General features: G+C 50.9%; 1 protein-coding gene across 4 annotated transcripts; it reads right to left on the bottom strand.

The window, feature by feature from the left end:
• Positions 1–1,025: 1,025 nt before the first annotated feature.
• On the bottom strand, positions 1,026–15,375 carry Taok2 (TAO kinase 2). 4 transcript variants are annotated; one of them, XM_005323837.4, is made up of 18 exons: positions 15,238–15,375; positions 14,988–15,059; positions 14,791–14,892; positions 14,273–14,318; positions 14,044–14,140; positions 13,793–13,906; positions 13,607–13,698; positions 11,503–11,596; positions 11,324–11,405; positions 10,364–10,531; positions 9,946–10,224; positions 9,624–9,785; positions 7,702–8,067; positions 7,405–7,608; positions 6,841–7,080; positions 3,522–3,734; positions 2,355–2,537; positions 1,026–2,272 (listed from the first exon to the last, which is right to left on the bottom strand). In XM_005323837.4, the coding sequence occupies exons 1-18, from the start codon at positions 15,367–15,369 to the stop codon at positions 1,751–1,753; spliced, it is 3,168 nt and encodes a 1,055-aa protein (XP_005323894.1). In that variant the 5' UTR covers positions 15,370–15,375; the 3' UTR covers positions 1,026–1,750. The 4 variants fall into 4 exon arrangements, with proteins under 4 accessions (XP_005323894.1, XP_005323895.1, XP_005323891.1 ...); XM_005323838.3 differs by having other exon boundaries at positions 9,946–10,206; XM_005323834.4 differs by lacking the exons at positions 1,026–2,272; positions 2,355–2,537; positions 3,522–3,734 and having other exon boundaries at positions 4,929–7,080.
• Between the last annotated feature and the right edge of the window lie 1,678 nt (positions 15,376–17,053).

Raw genomic sequence — 17,053 nt, 5'->3', positions numbered from 1 at the left:
TGGCAAGATCCTGACTCAAAAAAAAAAAAAAAGGGGCTGAGGATATCACTCAGGTACAGAGTCCCAGGTTTCAACCCCCAGTACCCCCCCCCCAAAAAGGATGTGAAGCACAAATGGATTTGGGGACAGTTGGTGTTTATGCCTTCCACTTCACAGGCACTTTTTCCAGGAGCTGATTCTGTCAGCCTTAAAGGGGTAGGTACAGGACTTAGACCTGACTGATTAGTGAGGGCCCTGCAGGCATCTGTCAGAAATCTCCTTGTTGAGGCCGCTAAGTAAAATATAAAAGTGTGAGCTGCCAGGGGTATGTGTGAAGTGGGGCTTTCTGAGAATTTTTGCCAAAGGAAAGCAGAGAATAGTGACATCCCTTGAAATCCTGGATCCAGTCATTAAAATCACTGGAATTTTGCTGGGCGTAGTGGTGCACACCTGTAGTCCCAGTGACTCAGGAGGCTGAGGTAGGAGGATCACAAGTTCCAGGTCAGTCTCACCAACTTAGTGAGATCCTGTTTCAAAATAAAAAAATTAAAAGGTCTGGAGATGTAGCTTAGTGATGATGTGCCCCTAGGTTCAATCTTCAGTATCATAATCAATCAGTTAATTAATTAATTAATGGGATTTAGTTACATAGCCCAATAAATTTTCTTTCTGGTGCTGGGGATTGAACCCAGGGCCTTGTGCATGTGAGGCAAGTAATCTACCAACTGAGCTATATCCCAGGCCCATAAATTTTCTTTTCAAATACAAGTTAACTGGTGGACATGATGGCACATGCCTGTAATCCCAGTGTGAACTCAAGAGGCTGAGACAGGAGAATTGCAAGTTCAATGCCAGCCTCAGCAATTTAGCAAGGCAATTTATCAAGATCCTGTCTCAAATAAAAAGGGCTATGGATGTGGCTCAGTGGTTAAGTGCCACTGGGTTCAATTCCTGGTATCAAAATAAATAAATTACAAGTTAACACTATCAGTTGCCTCTGAACAGGCCTTCTCACGAAACTAAGACAGAAAGGGTGAGTCCTGGGATCTGTTAGAATAACCAACAGTTTATTAAAAGCTTGCCCTGGGGCTCTGTGCCAGCCCCACAGCTGAGAGGGGCTCCCATGACTGCCCCCAGGCCCAGGAGCAGCCCTTTTCAAGGTCCTTCCCTTGTTCCCCGCCCCAGCCCTGACCCCAATTAAAAAAAAAAAAAAAAAACAGGACAAGACGGCACAGGACGTCAGACAGCAACGGGGGAATGGAGAGACCCAGGCATCCTGACCCCAAGACCCCATCTTGATCCTTCTTTCCAAGGAAGGCCTTGCCTCCTATTCTCCCTGCTTCGGGTCCCAGACCCGCTCTGCCACTTCCCAGGTCTGGGGGCCCTGTTGTCCCCAGTCCATGGCCCCATTGCAAGGGTAGTATAGTTCTCTGAATATAATATATCTAGACCCACCCTTCCCCTCCCCCAGGGGACTAGATGAATATTTGACACGCACATCTCCCTCCTTTCCCAGGCGGTGATGGAGGGAGACCCTGGCACCATGGTGGGGAAGCAGGGTTCCCGGTCAGCCTTGGGGCACCGATACCCAAGCTGGCCTGGGGCCACTGGCCAGCCCCAAGAAGCTCATGAGATGAGGAGGTTTGAGGGGAGCTGGAGCCAACATCCTGTCCCCACCACCCTTGGGTGGGCCTCAAGCTTACTGCCTGCCAGGATCAGGCTCTGCCCACCCCTGCCCTTGCCCCACTCCTCTGCTCATTCACTCTACACTTCAGGAGTAGAAGTGGGAAGAACCGTTGAGGATGTGGGAAGCAACACTGGTGCTGCGACTCAGAGGACCAGGCACTGCCGCAGCAGGGGGGCCCACGTTCTCACTGCCACTGCCCCCTGAGGCTGCCCGCCGCAAGGGCTGGGGGCTGTTTCTTAGCAGCAGCAGGGCACCACCACGGGGTGTCCCACTCTGTGTTGGGGGCCCCAGCCAGTTTGGGGGACCTGGAGGAGCCAGTAGCGACGGCTGACGCCAGGCTGGCGGGGGCATGCCTGGTGGAGGAGGGCCATGGCTCCAGTGTGCCCCTGAGCGAGGAACTGGGCGGGAGGGCCAGGCAGGAGCAGGGGGTGGAGCTGGATAGCCCTGGGCAGCAGCCTCAGCTGGGATGCCCCCCAGAGCCATACTGGAGAAGCCCAGCCTCATGCTCTCAGCATCGAAGGCCTCGATCTCACGGGCCTGCCGCTCAAGCAAACTCCGGATTCGCTCGGAGCGCCCTGTCTGCAGGGCTAGCAGCTCTTCTTCCACCTGGGGCACCCAGAACAGGGGTTAGAGTCCCAGAGTAGGGAGCCTGCCCTCCCTACCGCATCCTGGAGGCCAAGCCCCTTACCCGTTGCTCCAGCAATGCCCGCCTCAGAGCTACTCTCTGCTCCAGTTCCCGCAGCTCCCTCTCATGCTGGCTCTCTGTGCGGATCTTGATCTTACTCTGGTAAGCATTGAGCAGCTCCAGCTCCTGTTGAAGCTGCTGCCGAAGAGCCTGGAATTCTGCCTCTTGGGTCTCATCAAGCCGGAGCTGGAGGATAGGGAGAACGAGTTTTAGGGACCTCCTCTCCCACCCCCAAAATCCTCCCCTGCCCCAGGTAGGCCTGGGCCCTAAGGTTGCAAGAAGCAGCGGTCTCAACATCTATCAAAATGGAAGATGGTCATACCCTGTGCACAGCAATTACACTTGCAGGAATCTATCCCCCAGGTATACTTGCACATGTGCTCGAGATGTTCACGGAAGCGTTGTGATAGCAAAATACTGGAAACAACCTAAATGTCCACCAATAAGGGATGGGTTAAACAAATTATGGTACAGCCATACCATGGAAAATTCTACACTGTAAAAAAAAAAAAAATGAGATGTGTACTGACATGGAAAGATGTCCAAGAAATATTAAGTGGACAAAAGAGGTTAGAGAACTGTATGTAAATTGATTCCATTTGGTTAAAGTATTTATATAATTTTCCAAAAATGCCTTGGAAAAAAATCTAAATACACTTAATCATTAACAAGTCATCTCTGAGAGGTGGGACTGGATGACAGAATGGGGGACCGATTCTTTGCACTTCATGTGCATTTTAAGCAGCCCACTCCAGTGTTGTGTGGGGTCAGTTTTTAGAACTGCAACCTTCCAAAACTGAAGTTTGACTAGTTGGCCTGAGGGCCACACTCATGGTAAATTGCTCCTTGTGTACACATTAAATTAACTCAGGCCCAGGAAAAAAAATCAGAGCCATTTTCCTTGGTGGTTCTTGGTAGAGTAGGCAGGATGGCTTTGTTAAGACCTTAAGAAAATACTAAAAGAAATAAAACCATTGAGAAGAATATGAAATAACATAAACCATTGTTAGTAGAGTTTACAAACAGTAAACTTACAAACGTAAGAGTATCCAGGTTTCCCATGTACACAAAGCCCCAGCTCTGTTCACACCTCCTACCTTCCATTGCCCATAACTAAACTTGAAATAGGCCAGCCTCTACTGTGCTCCCTCCCAGGCCCCCAGGCCTCACCGCCTGTGAGCTGAGCATCTCGGAGATGGACTGGTCATACTGCTCGGCCAAGATCGCCAGCTTTCGGGTCTGTTCTTCCTTGAGCCGCTTAAGGAGGCTCTTGTGCTGAGCTTTGGGCGTAGTCTCCAGCAAGTGTGCCCGCAGAGCCTTGTACTGCCGAGTCTGGATCTTACACGTCTCCTGGAACTGCTTCTTGATCTGCAGCTCCTTAGACTGTGCAGTGGATGGATCAAGGGGAAATGGGGGCAGGGAGAGGGGAGAGGAGGAGAAAAAGGAGGAATAACCAGGGGAAAGGGGGAGAAGAGAAGGAGGAGAGGAGACAGAAGCAGAGACAGGGAGAGGGAGAGAAACAGAAAACATGTTAGACAGAGGGGGCGGGGGGAGCTGTATACAGACAGACATGGAGAGATGGTATTGTATTGAGAGAAATCAGGAAGATCTCAACGGGCAAGAGATGTGGAGAAAACAAGACAGGTTTCAAGAGCTCGACCAGAGTTGGGTGGAAACCAAGAGGAATGTCAGAGTTCGCAGACAGGGAATCTTGAGAGGACTGAGTGCACAAAAGCAGCTTTGACCATGCAGAGGGAGAAAACATGACTTTGGGACAGCTTGTGAGCAAATACAAGAATGTGCAAAGGAATGAGGAGACTGAGTAACACAAAACACCCACAGGAGGCAGCAACACAACTAAGAACAGACAGGAGGTCCCAGGTCCAGCACCTCAAGAGAGAAGGAAGGAAAGGAGAAGCACTCAGCGGAGAAATGGATAGAAGGGACTGGGACTGCTCCGTTTTGAGCCACAGAAGGGAAAGGGGAAAGGGAGATGACCAGAAAGGGCCTGACAAGTTCAACAGGCCAGCAGCTGCCACCTGACCAGATCCACATTCCAGCCCAGCCCCTATGCATTCAGGTCCCGTTCCAAGCCCACAACCAATCCCAGTCCCAGAGCCCACATAGCTCTGCCTGGCCCCTCGGCTCACCACCCTCAACTGTGGAGGGTTTCCAGCACCATCCCCCAACCCTCTAGGCTAATGCCTGATGCAGGAGAGAGATGCAGCTCCCGAACAGAAGGGAACATGTAGGCAGTGGGTTGGGAGAAAAGGCAGGGAACAAGATGACCAAAGGACCTGGACCCTAAGGGCTCTCTGGAAGGGACCCACAAACAGGAGAACTATGGGACCAACAAGTTCTGTGGAAGTTCCTCAGGGGCCCAGAGCCCAGGGCTGGTGGTGGTCATGGTGCATGAAGCTATGAGGCAGAGAGGATGAGACTGAGGAGTGAAAGGGTTTGAGATAACGTAGATGGGGTGAAGAGGTCATGGAGCTGGGGGCCAAGGGTCCAGATTGGGGGCAAACCAGGGAGGCTAGGCGGCAGGACAAAGCAGACAGAGGCAGCCTGGGCCAAAGGTATAGTTCCGCTCAGATATTTTATTTGTGTTTGTCTTTTTTTTCTTCTTCTTTTTTTTTTTTTTTTGGTGGGGGAAGGGGACAGGTTGGAAGGGAGACAGAAAAACAAAATCAAAGAGGAGAAAAAAAAACAAAAACAAAAACATGACTCTTCCCACCCAGCGCCACCCCTGGCCCCAGGCCTGCGTTGATGAGGGTGAGGATGAGCACACACACAGCAGGAGCACAGCAATAACTTAGGGGGGCAGAACACAAAGTGTGACTTCTGGACTCTGCAGTGGAGGCTGGCTGCCTGTCTAGAGGTCAAAGGGCTGGGCTTAGGGGAGGGAGGGAACATACTGAAGGAGGAGGTGAAGGGAGGGAAGGACTAGGAACTGGAGAAACGTCACTGAGTTGTGGGAGATAAAGTGCTTGATGCTCTAGATTTGGGCTGCAGTTGGTTACCTCCAAGGAGGCAGGGCCCGGAACTGGCGGGTCCGGGATCTCCGCCCAGCTACAGTGCTTGGAGGTGGCTGGCGGGAGGCAGGGGGCCCAAATCTGCGTTGGCTGCGTGGTAGCAGCCGAGGGATCCGACTGGGCCTTTCACCCCGAAGTAGCCCCCAGCTGGCCAGTGTGTGGATGGCCCAGGGAGGCAGGCGGGAGGCTAAACCCTGGCTGGCCCGAGCTAGGCGCCAGTTCCAGCCTTTGCACAGAGCCCAGACCTTTGCCAACAGTGCTAGTGGGTGCTGAGCAGTGCGGGGATTGCCCTTCCGAGGCCCAGGGATAGGCAGACGGCTGCGGAAGCCATCCTTGTTGGTTTTGGGGTAGAGTGCAAATAGGCCCCGGTCCCCCACAGCCCCACAGCCCTGTAGGGCCCGGAAGGCCATGGGCGACAGGCGCAGCAGAACCCGCAACCAAAGACGAGAGATGCCCCGGCGCATCCGGGGGCCCTGCTGCCGCACCCACTTGCCCCCAGCTGCCAAAGCTGCAAGAGGTAGAGCCAGGCCTGGCCAAGCTAGGAGCCAGGCAGCCCCAAGGCCCAGAGGCACACCCATAAGGCCTCGGCGCCAGCTCAAGCCCAGAACAGCCCCTAGTGCAGTTCCCTGGGCCAGGAGTAGGAACAGACTGGGGGGCAGGTGCAGGGCTGTACAAAGGAGCAGATAAGAGGCCCCTAGGCCCACCAGGCCCACCTCAAGGGCCAGCAGAGCTGCTTGCAGGCCACCTCCCCCCTGGGCTGCCAACAGTGGGAGTAGAAGTAGTAGCAGTAAGGGCAGGAGGCCAGAGGAGGAGCCCACTGCAAAGGAGAGGCCAGCCAGGAGGCCGTGGGACAGGAGTCCAGGGAGCTGGCTAGCAGGGCCAGGCCTCAGGTGTGGTGGAGGAGGCTCTGGAGGGATGTCTGGGGAAGGACAGCCATCTCCAGGATCCCTAGGGGTTCCAACTGGAGCCCCCTCTTCCTCCTCCTCCTCCTCCTCAGGGACTGGAGTGAGTGCTGGGCCCTGGACCCAGCCTAGCTCAAACTCCTCATCCAGAAGGCTCCCATCCTCCTTCCCCCACAGCCCCCACACCCCAGCCTCCTCCTGGCCAATAATGCTTCTCTCCTGGGATGTCAGTGAGGGGACTCTAAGCTCCTCTATCTCCTCCTCAGGCAGATCCCAATATTCCTCATTAACTGGACTCCTATGTTTTTGTTGACTAGGACTAAGGGTTCCTGATTCTTCCCCCAAAATCCTCTGCTCCTCTGGCTCCAAGATGGCCCCTTCCTTTCCCAGAATCCTTCTCTCTGGCACTGCTTCCTCCTCCTCTCCCAGAATCCTTTGGTCCAGGACTGCCTCCTGGCCAGATGAGCAGGGCTGCTCTTGACTAGGGGTGCCTGTGCTGGGTGGTCCCAGAGCCCCAGTAATGGGGAGGCCAGGGGGGCGCTGGCCTGCACGTACTTTGAGGCTCTTGGGTTGCTGGCGAACCTGGGCTGCATGCTTCTGCCGCAACTCTTGCTCACGTCGCTTGTTATACTCCAGTTGGTTGCCCAGTTCTGTCTGATGCTGTAGGCGGGTGAGCTCAGCCCGTGTGCGCTGGACGGCTTGGAGCTGCCGTAGCTCCAGCTCTCGGGTGGCCTCATGCTGCCGCAGCAGCAGTGCACACTCCAAGTCCTTCTGTGTCTGTTTCTTGTTCAAGTCCTGAGGCAGAAGGGAGGCAGGGCCCAGGGCCTGGTCAAGGAACCTTGCTGGTGTTTAGGAAGTAAAAGCCCAGCACTGCCTGGCATAGGGAGCTGGGAGTAGGGTAAAGATGAGGGCTGTCAGCTCTTGTCTGATCTGGGAACACAGACCTAAGGACATTCTAGTAGGATCTGTGGGGATGGAAAGCAAGAGAAGTACTAAAGAGAAGCTAACCCATAGCACCATGAGGGCAGAGGGGGAAGAAGACTCAAGAGTGACAAATGAAAAAGGAGAGGTTCTGGGAATCGTGACTGGGCTAGAGGAAGGGCAGGTGGGGTACCCTACCTCTCGCAACAGGTCCTGGTCCAGGCTGTGACGGGCCAGTAGCATCTTGCGCTTGTATTGTCGACACTGCAGCTCAAAGTATTGGCGTTGTCGCCTTAGCAGCCCTGCTTCCTCCTCTGCCTGGCACTGTTGTAGCTGCTCCTTCTGCCGCAGCAGCCACTCGGCCTTCTCCCGCTTGGGTGTGCTGGGGTTCTCCTGGAGCTCCTGGGTGAGATCAATAGGAGAGCAGGGTCACAGCTGGCCTGCCTGCCCACTTGGCCTGCCATCAGCCTGCCCACTGTGGCAGTCTTAGCCCACCTCCTTTAGCTGTTCCTTCCGAAGCTTGTAGGTGCGCTTCTGTGCCTCCAGCAGAGCAGCTAGCTCCTTCTTCTGCTGTCCAAGGATGTGCTGCTGGAACTTTCGTTCCTCAGCCTGGGCAGCTCGTGCCTCCTTCTCACCAATGGCCTGGTGCCGCCGGGCCAGCTTTTCAGCCTCAGCTCCAAAGCCAGCCCGCTGTGCCTCAAGTTCCCTCTGCAGCCGTGCACTGTGCTCCTCACGTTCACCCCTCAGCCGGGACTCCAGGGCCAACAGCTGCTTCTGGTGCTGTCGCCGCATCCGCTTGTAGCCACTCAGCTGCTCCCGCAGGGCTGAGTCCTGCTCATGCTCCTGGATCTGACGGCTGACCTGGGTGGGAGAGAGAATAAGTGGAGGCCAGCCCCGGCCCCATCACCTTCATGCTCCCAGGAAGATCATGGATTTCAGACTCACTGGATTTGTTCTCATTGAGTACCTTCCTCACACTTAGCTTCTCTCAGCTGTTTCCTCAACAGGATAATGGAGACATTATCAACTCATGGGTTAGTGAGATCATATGATAAAAGGCACAGGACCTCCCTCAAAAACATGAACAATTAAAAATAGTTCAAAAAAATGAATAAGACAGCCAGGTGGAGTATGGAGGCTGGGGCAGGAGGATGGCAAATTAAAGGACAGCCTCAGCAACTTAGTGAGACCCTGTTCTCAAAACTTAAAAATAAAACAACACAGAATAACACAGACCTGGGCTCAAATCCCAGTTCTGCCATTTATCAACCATATGATCTTAAGCAGGTTAACTTCTCAAAGCATTCTTACCTTATCTGCTACATGGGGCAATAACACATCCTTACAGGGGGCTGTGTAGACAAATTTGATACATAGGGAAAGCATCTCAAATACTTGGGAATATGAAGTATTGGCATCTTCACCTTCAGCAACACAAGGAGCCAAGTATGGTCCCAGGAGCTAAGCTGGGATATGGGTCCTGAGATGCCGGAACAGGAATACTGGTCCTGAATGTCTTCTCCAAAGTTTGACCTCTGGTCCCATCCTCAACTGCTCTTTAGTTGGCCGAGACTTTAAAAGTCACAGACCCCTCTGTATGGTCTCACAAAACAACAAGCACTCCAGGAGCTGAATCACCAGCCACAGGGAGAGGATATAAGAACATATCAGATCTACCAACTGGCTGGCCTCTAAGGGGATTATCAGTACTTAAATTAAGCTTCAAGGGAATGTGATCCAAAGGTTTATTAAAGGCATGAATGAAAAGCTAGGTTTTATGAAAACTCTAACACCTTATCCTGTGAACTGTGAAAAAGATTGCCATGAATTGACTTTAGGAGAGGACCAAGGTTTTTCTAATAGGATTTGAGACCCACCATAGGTGCGTAGGGAAGCAGCACCTCTGAACCACAGTAGCTCATTTCCCAAATGGGATCTGACCCTCTCCCTCCAAGACAGCAGGAAACATTAAATGCAGGGGTATGGGTGGGCCTGGCATCCAATCACCGAAGTGAAGCAGATCCACCTTCCCTCTGTGGCAGAAATTCATCAAGCTAGCCTAACACCTTTCAGGAGTACCACAGCAGGTTGGATGTGACTGTGAACAAGGGCATGAAGCGTTTGACTGGCTAATAAAGCCTGGGAACACCCCCAGATGTTAATTCAGCCAGGCCACAAAAAACAGAAGTAAGAGTTTGCTAAGCTATGAATACCCAGACTGGGTAATGGGACCAAAACAGTGTGCTGGTAGAAGAGAGCAGAAGGGCCAACAAGAGAAGGCAAGAGACAGTAATAGAGAGTAGAATCTGGATTTAATCATGGGACACAATGAGCAGCCCTTGCTGGGCTTAATTTGAAACATCCAGGTGTTAGATAAAAGGACAGTGAACCAGATGAGTGAGGATGGCCACACTTACCAGGGAGGCAGTACGGATGGTGGCAAAGTGGTCCCGGTTGCGGCAATAGGCTCGGCGGCGGGCAGAAGAGGTGGTGGAGGTGGGAGCAGGGGCTGCAGGTGGCTGGAGCGGGCCTGGGGTTATCTCTGGCTGGTAGGGGTCATCATACAGGTTATCAGAGCCCTAGAGTAGTGTAAGGTGGAAAGGATAGCTGAGGTTCAGAAGACACTAGGCCCAAAGGTTATCAGATGGGGACTTGTTCAGACTTAGAAAGGAGGAGCAATCAGGCTGAGAGAGGAAGAGCTGGGAACTCAGCCACTTGTCCCTCAGGCCTGCTACATACCGGCAACCTGTGAATGATGGAGCTGTGAGAGGTGACTGTGTGTTCCCCCTCCTGCATCATGGCCATCTCTCGGGCTTCAGGGCCTTCCTCTTCTTCCTCTTCTTCTTCCTCCTCTTCCTCATCCTCCTCATTGTCTGAGGCATCTGCTAGGCTGTTGACTGAGCTGCTCTGGCTGGAGGCGCTGATGGACATGCTAGGCACTGAGTGGCTACTCTCTAGACTGGTCAGTGTCCCCGCCCGGTGCATGTAGGGCTCTGCTTCCTGTGAACAGGGCATGGGCTGTTGGGCAGGGAAGGGGAAGGACAAAGGGAGTGTGCATGGAGGTAGCACAAGGAGACAGAGGGTCTGAAGAGAGGTGGGGAAGTGGGGCTAAGCCCAGCATGGGGGTTAAGGAAGGTGGGAGGGCAAGCTGGGTCACCTCCTCTTCTTCTGGGGCCTCAGTGCCAGGGCCATTAGGTGCCTCTTGGAACAGTATCTTCTTCATCTTGCGGTACTGCAGGTTGTCCAGTTCCCGCACAGCATCCTTAGTCCTCTGGATTAGGTCCATGATGACTGTAGGTGGCCGCTCCCGGAGCACAAAGCGGTGCTGGGGAAAGAACACGAACACTGAGGGCTGCTGCTAACTCCCCCATAAGCCATGGTTCTTGGCATTTCCTCTGCCCCGAGGCCCATACCCACTAAGGGATGATGCTGGCCTTGTCTCAACTGCTCCTCCTCCAACAATTTTCTCCACCACCCAGTCTACTCTCCAGTCTCAAGTTCCTCCAGGAATGGCTGATAGGTAAGTCAAGAGATCTGGATTCTAGTCCAGCTCCAATAATCAAAATGCTATGAAACCTTAGACATGTGACAAGGTCTCTTTAGGCCTCATAAAGTTTCTCACAATTATAAAACAAGTAGGTCAAATTAGATAGTCTAAGTCAGTTCCCAAGTAGGGCTACTAAGGTTCCCCTAGATCTGTGAAAGCAAAGAGACTCTACTAATTTTGCCAATTCAAAACCTAAGGGAAATCATACATTTACCCATGATAAGGCTACACGGGCTTTGGGTTTGAATTAGAACAGATCAGTGTGGTAACCCTTGTTATCGCATGCTGACCAGAAATTCTGGTTGGCAATTATATACATCTTTGATTAATAAAAGATGGGAAAACAAATTATTATTTAATAAATTAAGGTATTAGTTAATAAACTAAGGCACAATTATTACTTCATAAATTAAGGAGGACAAAAGTCTATCAGGTATAGGGGCTAGAAGTGGAAACTCATAAAAAAAGTCCTTGATACAGAGGAAGAACTGGGAACCACTAGTTTCACTGAGGGTTTCTACGGCTCTACCAAGCTACAGTTCTAGATACTGTAGGCCAGCAAACACTCACCTTCAGAAGAACCTCTGAGGTTGGTCTGTCTTGAGGGATTTTCTGAAGACAGGAGTCAACAAAATTCCGGAAGTACTCAGACCTAGATGTCAGAGAAAATGGAAGACAGGTAAGGAGGGCATAAGCCAGGCAGCGTAACTCCATGGTTAACCCCTGGGCCCAGGAATCCCAGTCCTCACCAGTGTCCTGACTGGAGCACGGGGGACTCATTCTGTGCAATGTGGTATAAGGCACTCATCGCATTCATGTTAAACAGTGGTGGTTTCCGTTCCGCTAGAAAAAGGTCAAGGGGTAAAAGGTGAGAGATGGCATGTGAGCAAAGGAGAACACAGAGAACTTGGGGTCAAATCCCAGTTCTCTTGCTACATGACCTTGAGCAATGCTCATAATCCTATTCAGTCTCAATACCTTCATCTAACATCTAACATGTAAAATCCAACACTCCACACGGGTGGAGCAGGGATCAAAGAAAATAACCTACACAAAAGCACCAAAAACAGGCAGAAGGGAGCCCATTCACTTACTGGCCTACTAATACTTACTGGGTACCAAATAAGAACAAAAAACTTGCTAAATATTATGGTACAGGAAGATAAGGAAATACAAGATTCAGGTCTTCAAGGAACTTCCTTGCCTTCAAGGAAACTTCCAATCTAAAAAGATTAATTAGAACTGAACAAGTAACACTGAGTTAAAGGTGTTAACTAGAGTAAGGGAGAAAAAGGTGAACATCTGGAAGGTTGACAGTGTAATGGGCCTTTGAGCTAGTACCTTCCAAGAGAATTCAGGGAATGTCTTTTGGAAAAAGGGATGTTGGGAGGTAGACTTTATATTAGAAATTGTGACCCAGAAAAATGTTTTGTTATTTATGCTTTTGGCCTTAACAGTGATTTTTAAAAATTAATTGCAAATAATACCTCAATAATAATCTAAATTTTTCTTAAAAAATTTGACCTGGTGAAACTGAGTCTACATTCCTACATTAACAATGAGCTGGAGCTAAGCCTCCCTCCTATGGGAATGCCAGTTTCTAGTGTGCCATACCTTCTTCCACAATGCTTCTCTGATACTAAGCATGCTATTTATAATTAGGCTTGATGTGGTTCCCGCCCCACTAACAGTAGAACTATTTCTCTGGATCCATGTCTCTACCAAAAGGTAGGAATACAATGAATTGATCTAGCTTTTTCTTCTATGTGACCTGTTTCTATGACCCACTGACCCCGGCCACAAATAGTAAATGGACTGTGGAAATGGAGGGAAATGGCACATCCAAATATCTGATCTCAGGCACAGGGCTTGATATAAACCAAGGCAAGAAAGTGGGAAATTTCACAACCAGGGGATAGATCCTGTGAAGGAGAGAGCCAGCTTCTAGGAGCAGAACCCCTTGTCTGGTATAAGGAAGGACCCCATCAATGATCCCCACTGGCTTCAGTCTTGCAGGCAATGAGGAGTCACTGATGGCTGAGTAGGGAGTGAAATGACTGCACTGAGCTTAGGCAAATCTCTCTGGCACCAGTATTCAAGACAGACTAAAAGGGAGAAGAAACCAGTAGTAGAAAAGAGCACTCCAGGAAATTATTGGTAAGAGCAACTAACAGCAACTCTTGGACAACTGGCAATAAGTTGGAAGTTTTTACCTCATTTAATGGTTGCTTCAGTAATGTGGGATGCAGGGATGAGAACCTGACATGGCTTTAATAAGTGCTCATGAACTCACTTGGGCCTAATTCTTGAGCCTTCTTACTCTTCTGCATTACATTGCTTCAGTCACCCGTGCTTGCTGTTCTCTGTACATGCTGCTCTGGAACCTTCTTCCCTCTACCCTTCCAGCAGCTATTATTTGTCTTGTGGGTCTGTTTAAACATCTCTGCTATAAGGAGGCCTTCCTCAGCCCTAAACTAGGTCAAATCCATTGTTTTATGTCTGTACCACTCCTGGAGCTTCACTATTCAGCTTTCATCACACAAAGAGAAAACATGTCTGGCTTTCTCAACTCAAATGTAAGTTCCATGAGGGCAGGAACCTCATTCACTCCCATGCCCTCAGAACCTAGCACAGTGCATGCCACACAGCGGACACTCAAAGGAGTGATGACTACTACAAAATATTTAGGTCAAAAAATTGGCAGAATTTGAGAGTTGCTTGAATTGGGAATCCATGGTAGAATCAAAATGTACAGAAACTTGGAAGGCCTTGGGATCCCATCCTCCTAGGATGGGGATAATAACACAAAGGAGAAGAAAGAGGATAAGGGAGCAGCTAGGAGGACATCCTTACCCAGCTCGATGCAGGTTATCCCCAAGGACCAGACATCTACTTTGCCATCATACTGCCCCTCATCCATTGCCAGGATTACCTCCGGAGCCATCCTGGGAGAATTGTCAGGAGAGAAAGGCTTTAACAACCCAGCAACACCTACTCCCAACACCCCAGCTTTCTCTACTTACCACCACTCTCACTCACCAGTATGGGGTGCCCACAAAGGAGTTGGCAGGTGCCATGATGGACGCGGAGCCAAAGTCCCCCAGCTTCACTAAGCCTGGCTCTGAGAGAAGGATGTTTCCAGCTTTTACATCCCTGCCAGAGGCAAAGTTCAGGGATGAAATATGTGTCTCAAGGCAGGGGATTTAGCAGTTTCGAAGAAGATTATAACCCAGTAAAATGAGTGGTGTCAGTCAGATGATGGTACCCAGCCACTGTCAGTACTCCTATACCTATGAATCATGTTGTGGGAGTGCAGATACGCCAGGCCCTGAAGTGCTCCATGGGTCACAGCTGCAATTTCTACCTCCTGAAGGGGCTTCTTGTGTACTGATGAGGGAAGGAGGGAAAATATCAAGTTAAGGAAGCTCACATTTAGGACTGGAATAAACTCCCTTTGTCCCTCCCCTATAGCTTCTCTGTTCTTTTTGATCCCCATATATTTGCTATCTTGTCACTTACCTTCTAGAAGGTCTGAAGCTGAGCCCAGGCAATATTCCATCACCAGCTAAGGAAGGGGTAAGCATTAGATCAGAAAATCCTGACCATTCCTGGCCCAGCTCCGTTAGGCAGAGATTCAAAACAGAGCTTCCTTACCTATCTCTGACTTAGGCAATACCCCATGAGGAAGGACAACCAGAGAAAATGAGATGGTAGTAGGAGAGATCCTACAGTCAGGCCTTTCCTAGAAAGAGCCCAAGACACTCACCACTTACTCCCATCTGGATCCCTTTAAAGCCCCATTCAATCTCTACCTCCTCAAGCCCATATGCACTTTTCTGGCTGCTAACAGTCTATTTCATTCCTTGGACCAACCTCTCCTTTTAGATCAATCCTGCTACTCAGGGCTGGCCTTAAGAATACAGTAGTCAGGAAAGACTTTCTCCTTCCAAAGATCTTTGAACAGGGCGCACTTAGACTGGACCAGGACAAGACTGAGTAGGGATAAACATTAGGACAGAGTACAAGAGCCAGCTCACCCAAGCCGTGTGCTCTCTCAGGTAACAGCCCCGGTACTGAATGGTATTGGGATGCCGGAGCTTCTGTAAGAACCGCACCTCCTTGATGATGTCCTGCCATTTCTAGGAAGAGGCCAAAGTAGAAGGAGGTCACCCAGTATGCACCTTGCAACTGGGGTTCCCTCCTAACCAAGATGGTCTTAGTGAGCCTGACTCACCTCATTTGACTGCTTTCCGCTATAGGACATCTTCTTGATGGCCACCACCTCACTATTCCGGACATCCCGGGCCTAGAGAATCAGACCAGAGGGTAGTGAAGACCCCCACTGAGCACAAGGCAGAGAAGGCTTGCTGGCTGAGTTGAAGAGGGCAGGGAAGGTTAGAGTGGCGTAGGAAGGCCGTCTAGAGGTCTATAGAGTTAAGAATAGAGTCCTCTCCCCTGCTTTACCCTCTCAAAACCCCACTCACAAAGTACACAGCTCCAAAGCTGCCATGGCCAATTTCCCGGAGGTCAGAGAAGAGCTTTTCAGGGTCATCCTTGAAGAAGAGTTCAGCTACATCTGGGTCCTTCAGGCTCCCAGCCCGGCCCCCAGCTGGCATGGCGGCCCCTGGGGCCCCTGAGAGTGGGGCCTGGCCTAGAGAATAGAGATGGGAATCTTAGAGCAAGGACGGGGCCTTCCGGAAGAGGAAGGAGCCCCCTCAAGTTCCTGCTTTCTCCTCCCCTCATTCACTGATGAGGGGGAGGCACTGCTGAGGAAGGGCAAGGGGAGATTAGGAAGAACATCAAAGCTCCAAAAAAAATGAAGTTGCCCTGGCAACCAGATCACGGGGGCCGGGTCCCTGGAGTCCCTAAAACTGGTAGGAAGACTCTGGGAAGCTAAGCATCCTCTCACCACTCTCAACAAGTTTCCATTTCCCTATACCTGTTATTTTCCCTCAAAGAGAAACAGGCCTCCCTGCCAGATCCCCACATGTCCTGTCCCAAGTCCCAAACCCCACTGATTTCCATGTACCTTCCTCTTCCCCTTGATGTTGCGGCCCCCTCCTCCCTCAACCTCTCACACCCTGAAAAAGAACAGGAAACAGCCAAGCCGGAGATGGTGGAAATCCGGCCATTGTTGTAAGTGGGGACTGGCTCATGGGGGCCAAGAGACTCACTCTTAAAAAAGGGTAGAAGACACTGCAGCAAGGAGGAGTTCTAGAACAGGAAAGACAGTAATATAAATGATATCTGGCTTTGAGGGCCTCTCTGGGATCTGGATTGCCCCCCTTATCCAGTAACTGCTTGAGCAACACACCCAAGTACAGGCATTTACTGGGTACAAACAACATTTACTGGGCATGGATAGTAAATGCCTCACACACATCATCTCATTCAATCCTCGCCATAGCCTTATGAGGGAAGTATTATCATTACCCCTTTTTTACAGATTAGGAAACAGGCTCAGAAAGGTTAAGGGACTTGCCCAAAGTTGGTCTACCACCACCCCACCAGGCTTTCAGAACAGCCCTATGAAACCAGCAGGGCAGGATCAGGATCACCATTTCCCAGGTGAAGTCACCGAGACACAGAGGAAAAAAGAATTCTCCAAGGTCAGAGAATAGGACCTTCTCCTCTTATCAGGCCTGCATGCTCAATATTTTCTCAGCTTGCCACTCCAAGCTCAGCCACCCTCCTGTAGGAAGCCTCCACTGACCAGCTTTTGGGGAAAGTTCCCAGAGTACTCAAACACCCAAAGAGAGTTCCTAGAGGGCATTCGAACCAGGACCTTAGAGGGGCTTCTAGGGGAAGTTCCTAGCTAAACACTTATCAGGATTTAGGCACAAAGAAGCTTTCAGCAGAGCTGGACTCCCAGGGCAGAATTTTAGTTACTTAAAAGCACCCAACAATTTTAGCATGTAATTATATTCTGTCATGCATTGTTTCCTGTTGTGTTGTTAATTTTGTCTCCTCAGCCCAACTGGAAGCTGGAGGGCAAGGAGGGAGCCTGACTCTCCAGTGGGCCCCCAGGGTGCTGAGGGCTCAGAATAGCCTGGGAGATTGATTGATTGCCCTCAGCCCAGCCCTCAGCAGCTTCCAGGCTGCTCAAAGCAGGCCCCCTTCTTCCTTCTGCCAGCAATGGTGCCAAGCATCTCTCACCCCACCGCACACCCACACGCAAAGGCAGGTGCTCACAACTTGCCAAGGGAATCTTCCTGACCTCTTTACCAGCACTGAGCCCAAGACTGCCAATCCAAAACCCCAGGCCACACGAAAGGGGTGCCAGCCATTGGCAAAACATCA

This window comes from Ictidomys tridecemlineatus, chromosome 10 (assembly GCF_052094955.1).
Source record: "Ictidomys tridecemlineatus isolate mIctTri1 chromosome 10, mIctTri1.hap1, whole genome shotgun sequence".
In the NCBI taxonomy this organism is placed as follows: domain Eukaryota; kingdom Metazoa; phylum Chordata; class Mammalia; order Rodentia; family Sciuridae; genus Ictidomys; species Ictidomys tridecemlineatus.
Note: the sequence above shows the minus strand (reverse complement) of the source record. Positions and strands in the feature narration are given on the sequence as shown.

What these genes read in the sequence shown, in the direction of transcription:
- Taok2 (XM_005323834.4), bottom strand. Translation starts at nt 15,369, where the DNA reads ATGCCAGCTGGGGGCCGGGCTGGGAGCCTGAAGGACCCAGATGTAGCT. An exon ending in TTTGTGGGCACCCCATACTG is followed by an intron (nt 13,699 to 13,792) that starts GTGAGTGAGAGT and finishes CAATTCTCCCAG; the next exon opens with GATGGCTCCGGAGGTAATCC. An exon ending in AGGCCCCAGAAGAAGAGGAG is followed by an intron (nt 10,225 to 10,363) that starts GTGACCCAGCTT and finishes CCTGCCCAACAG; the next exon opens with CCCATGCCCTGTTCACAGGA.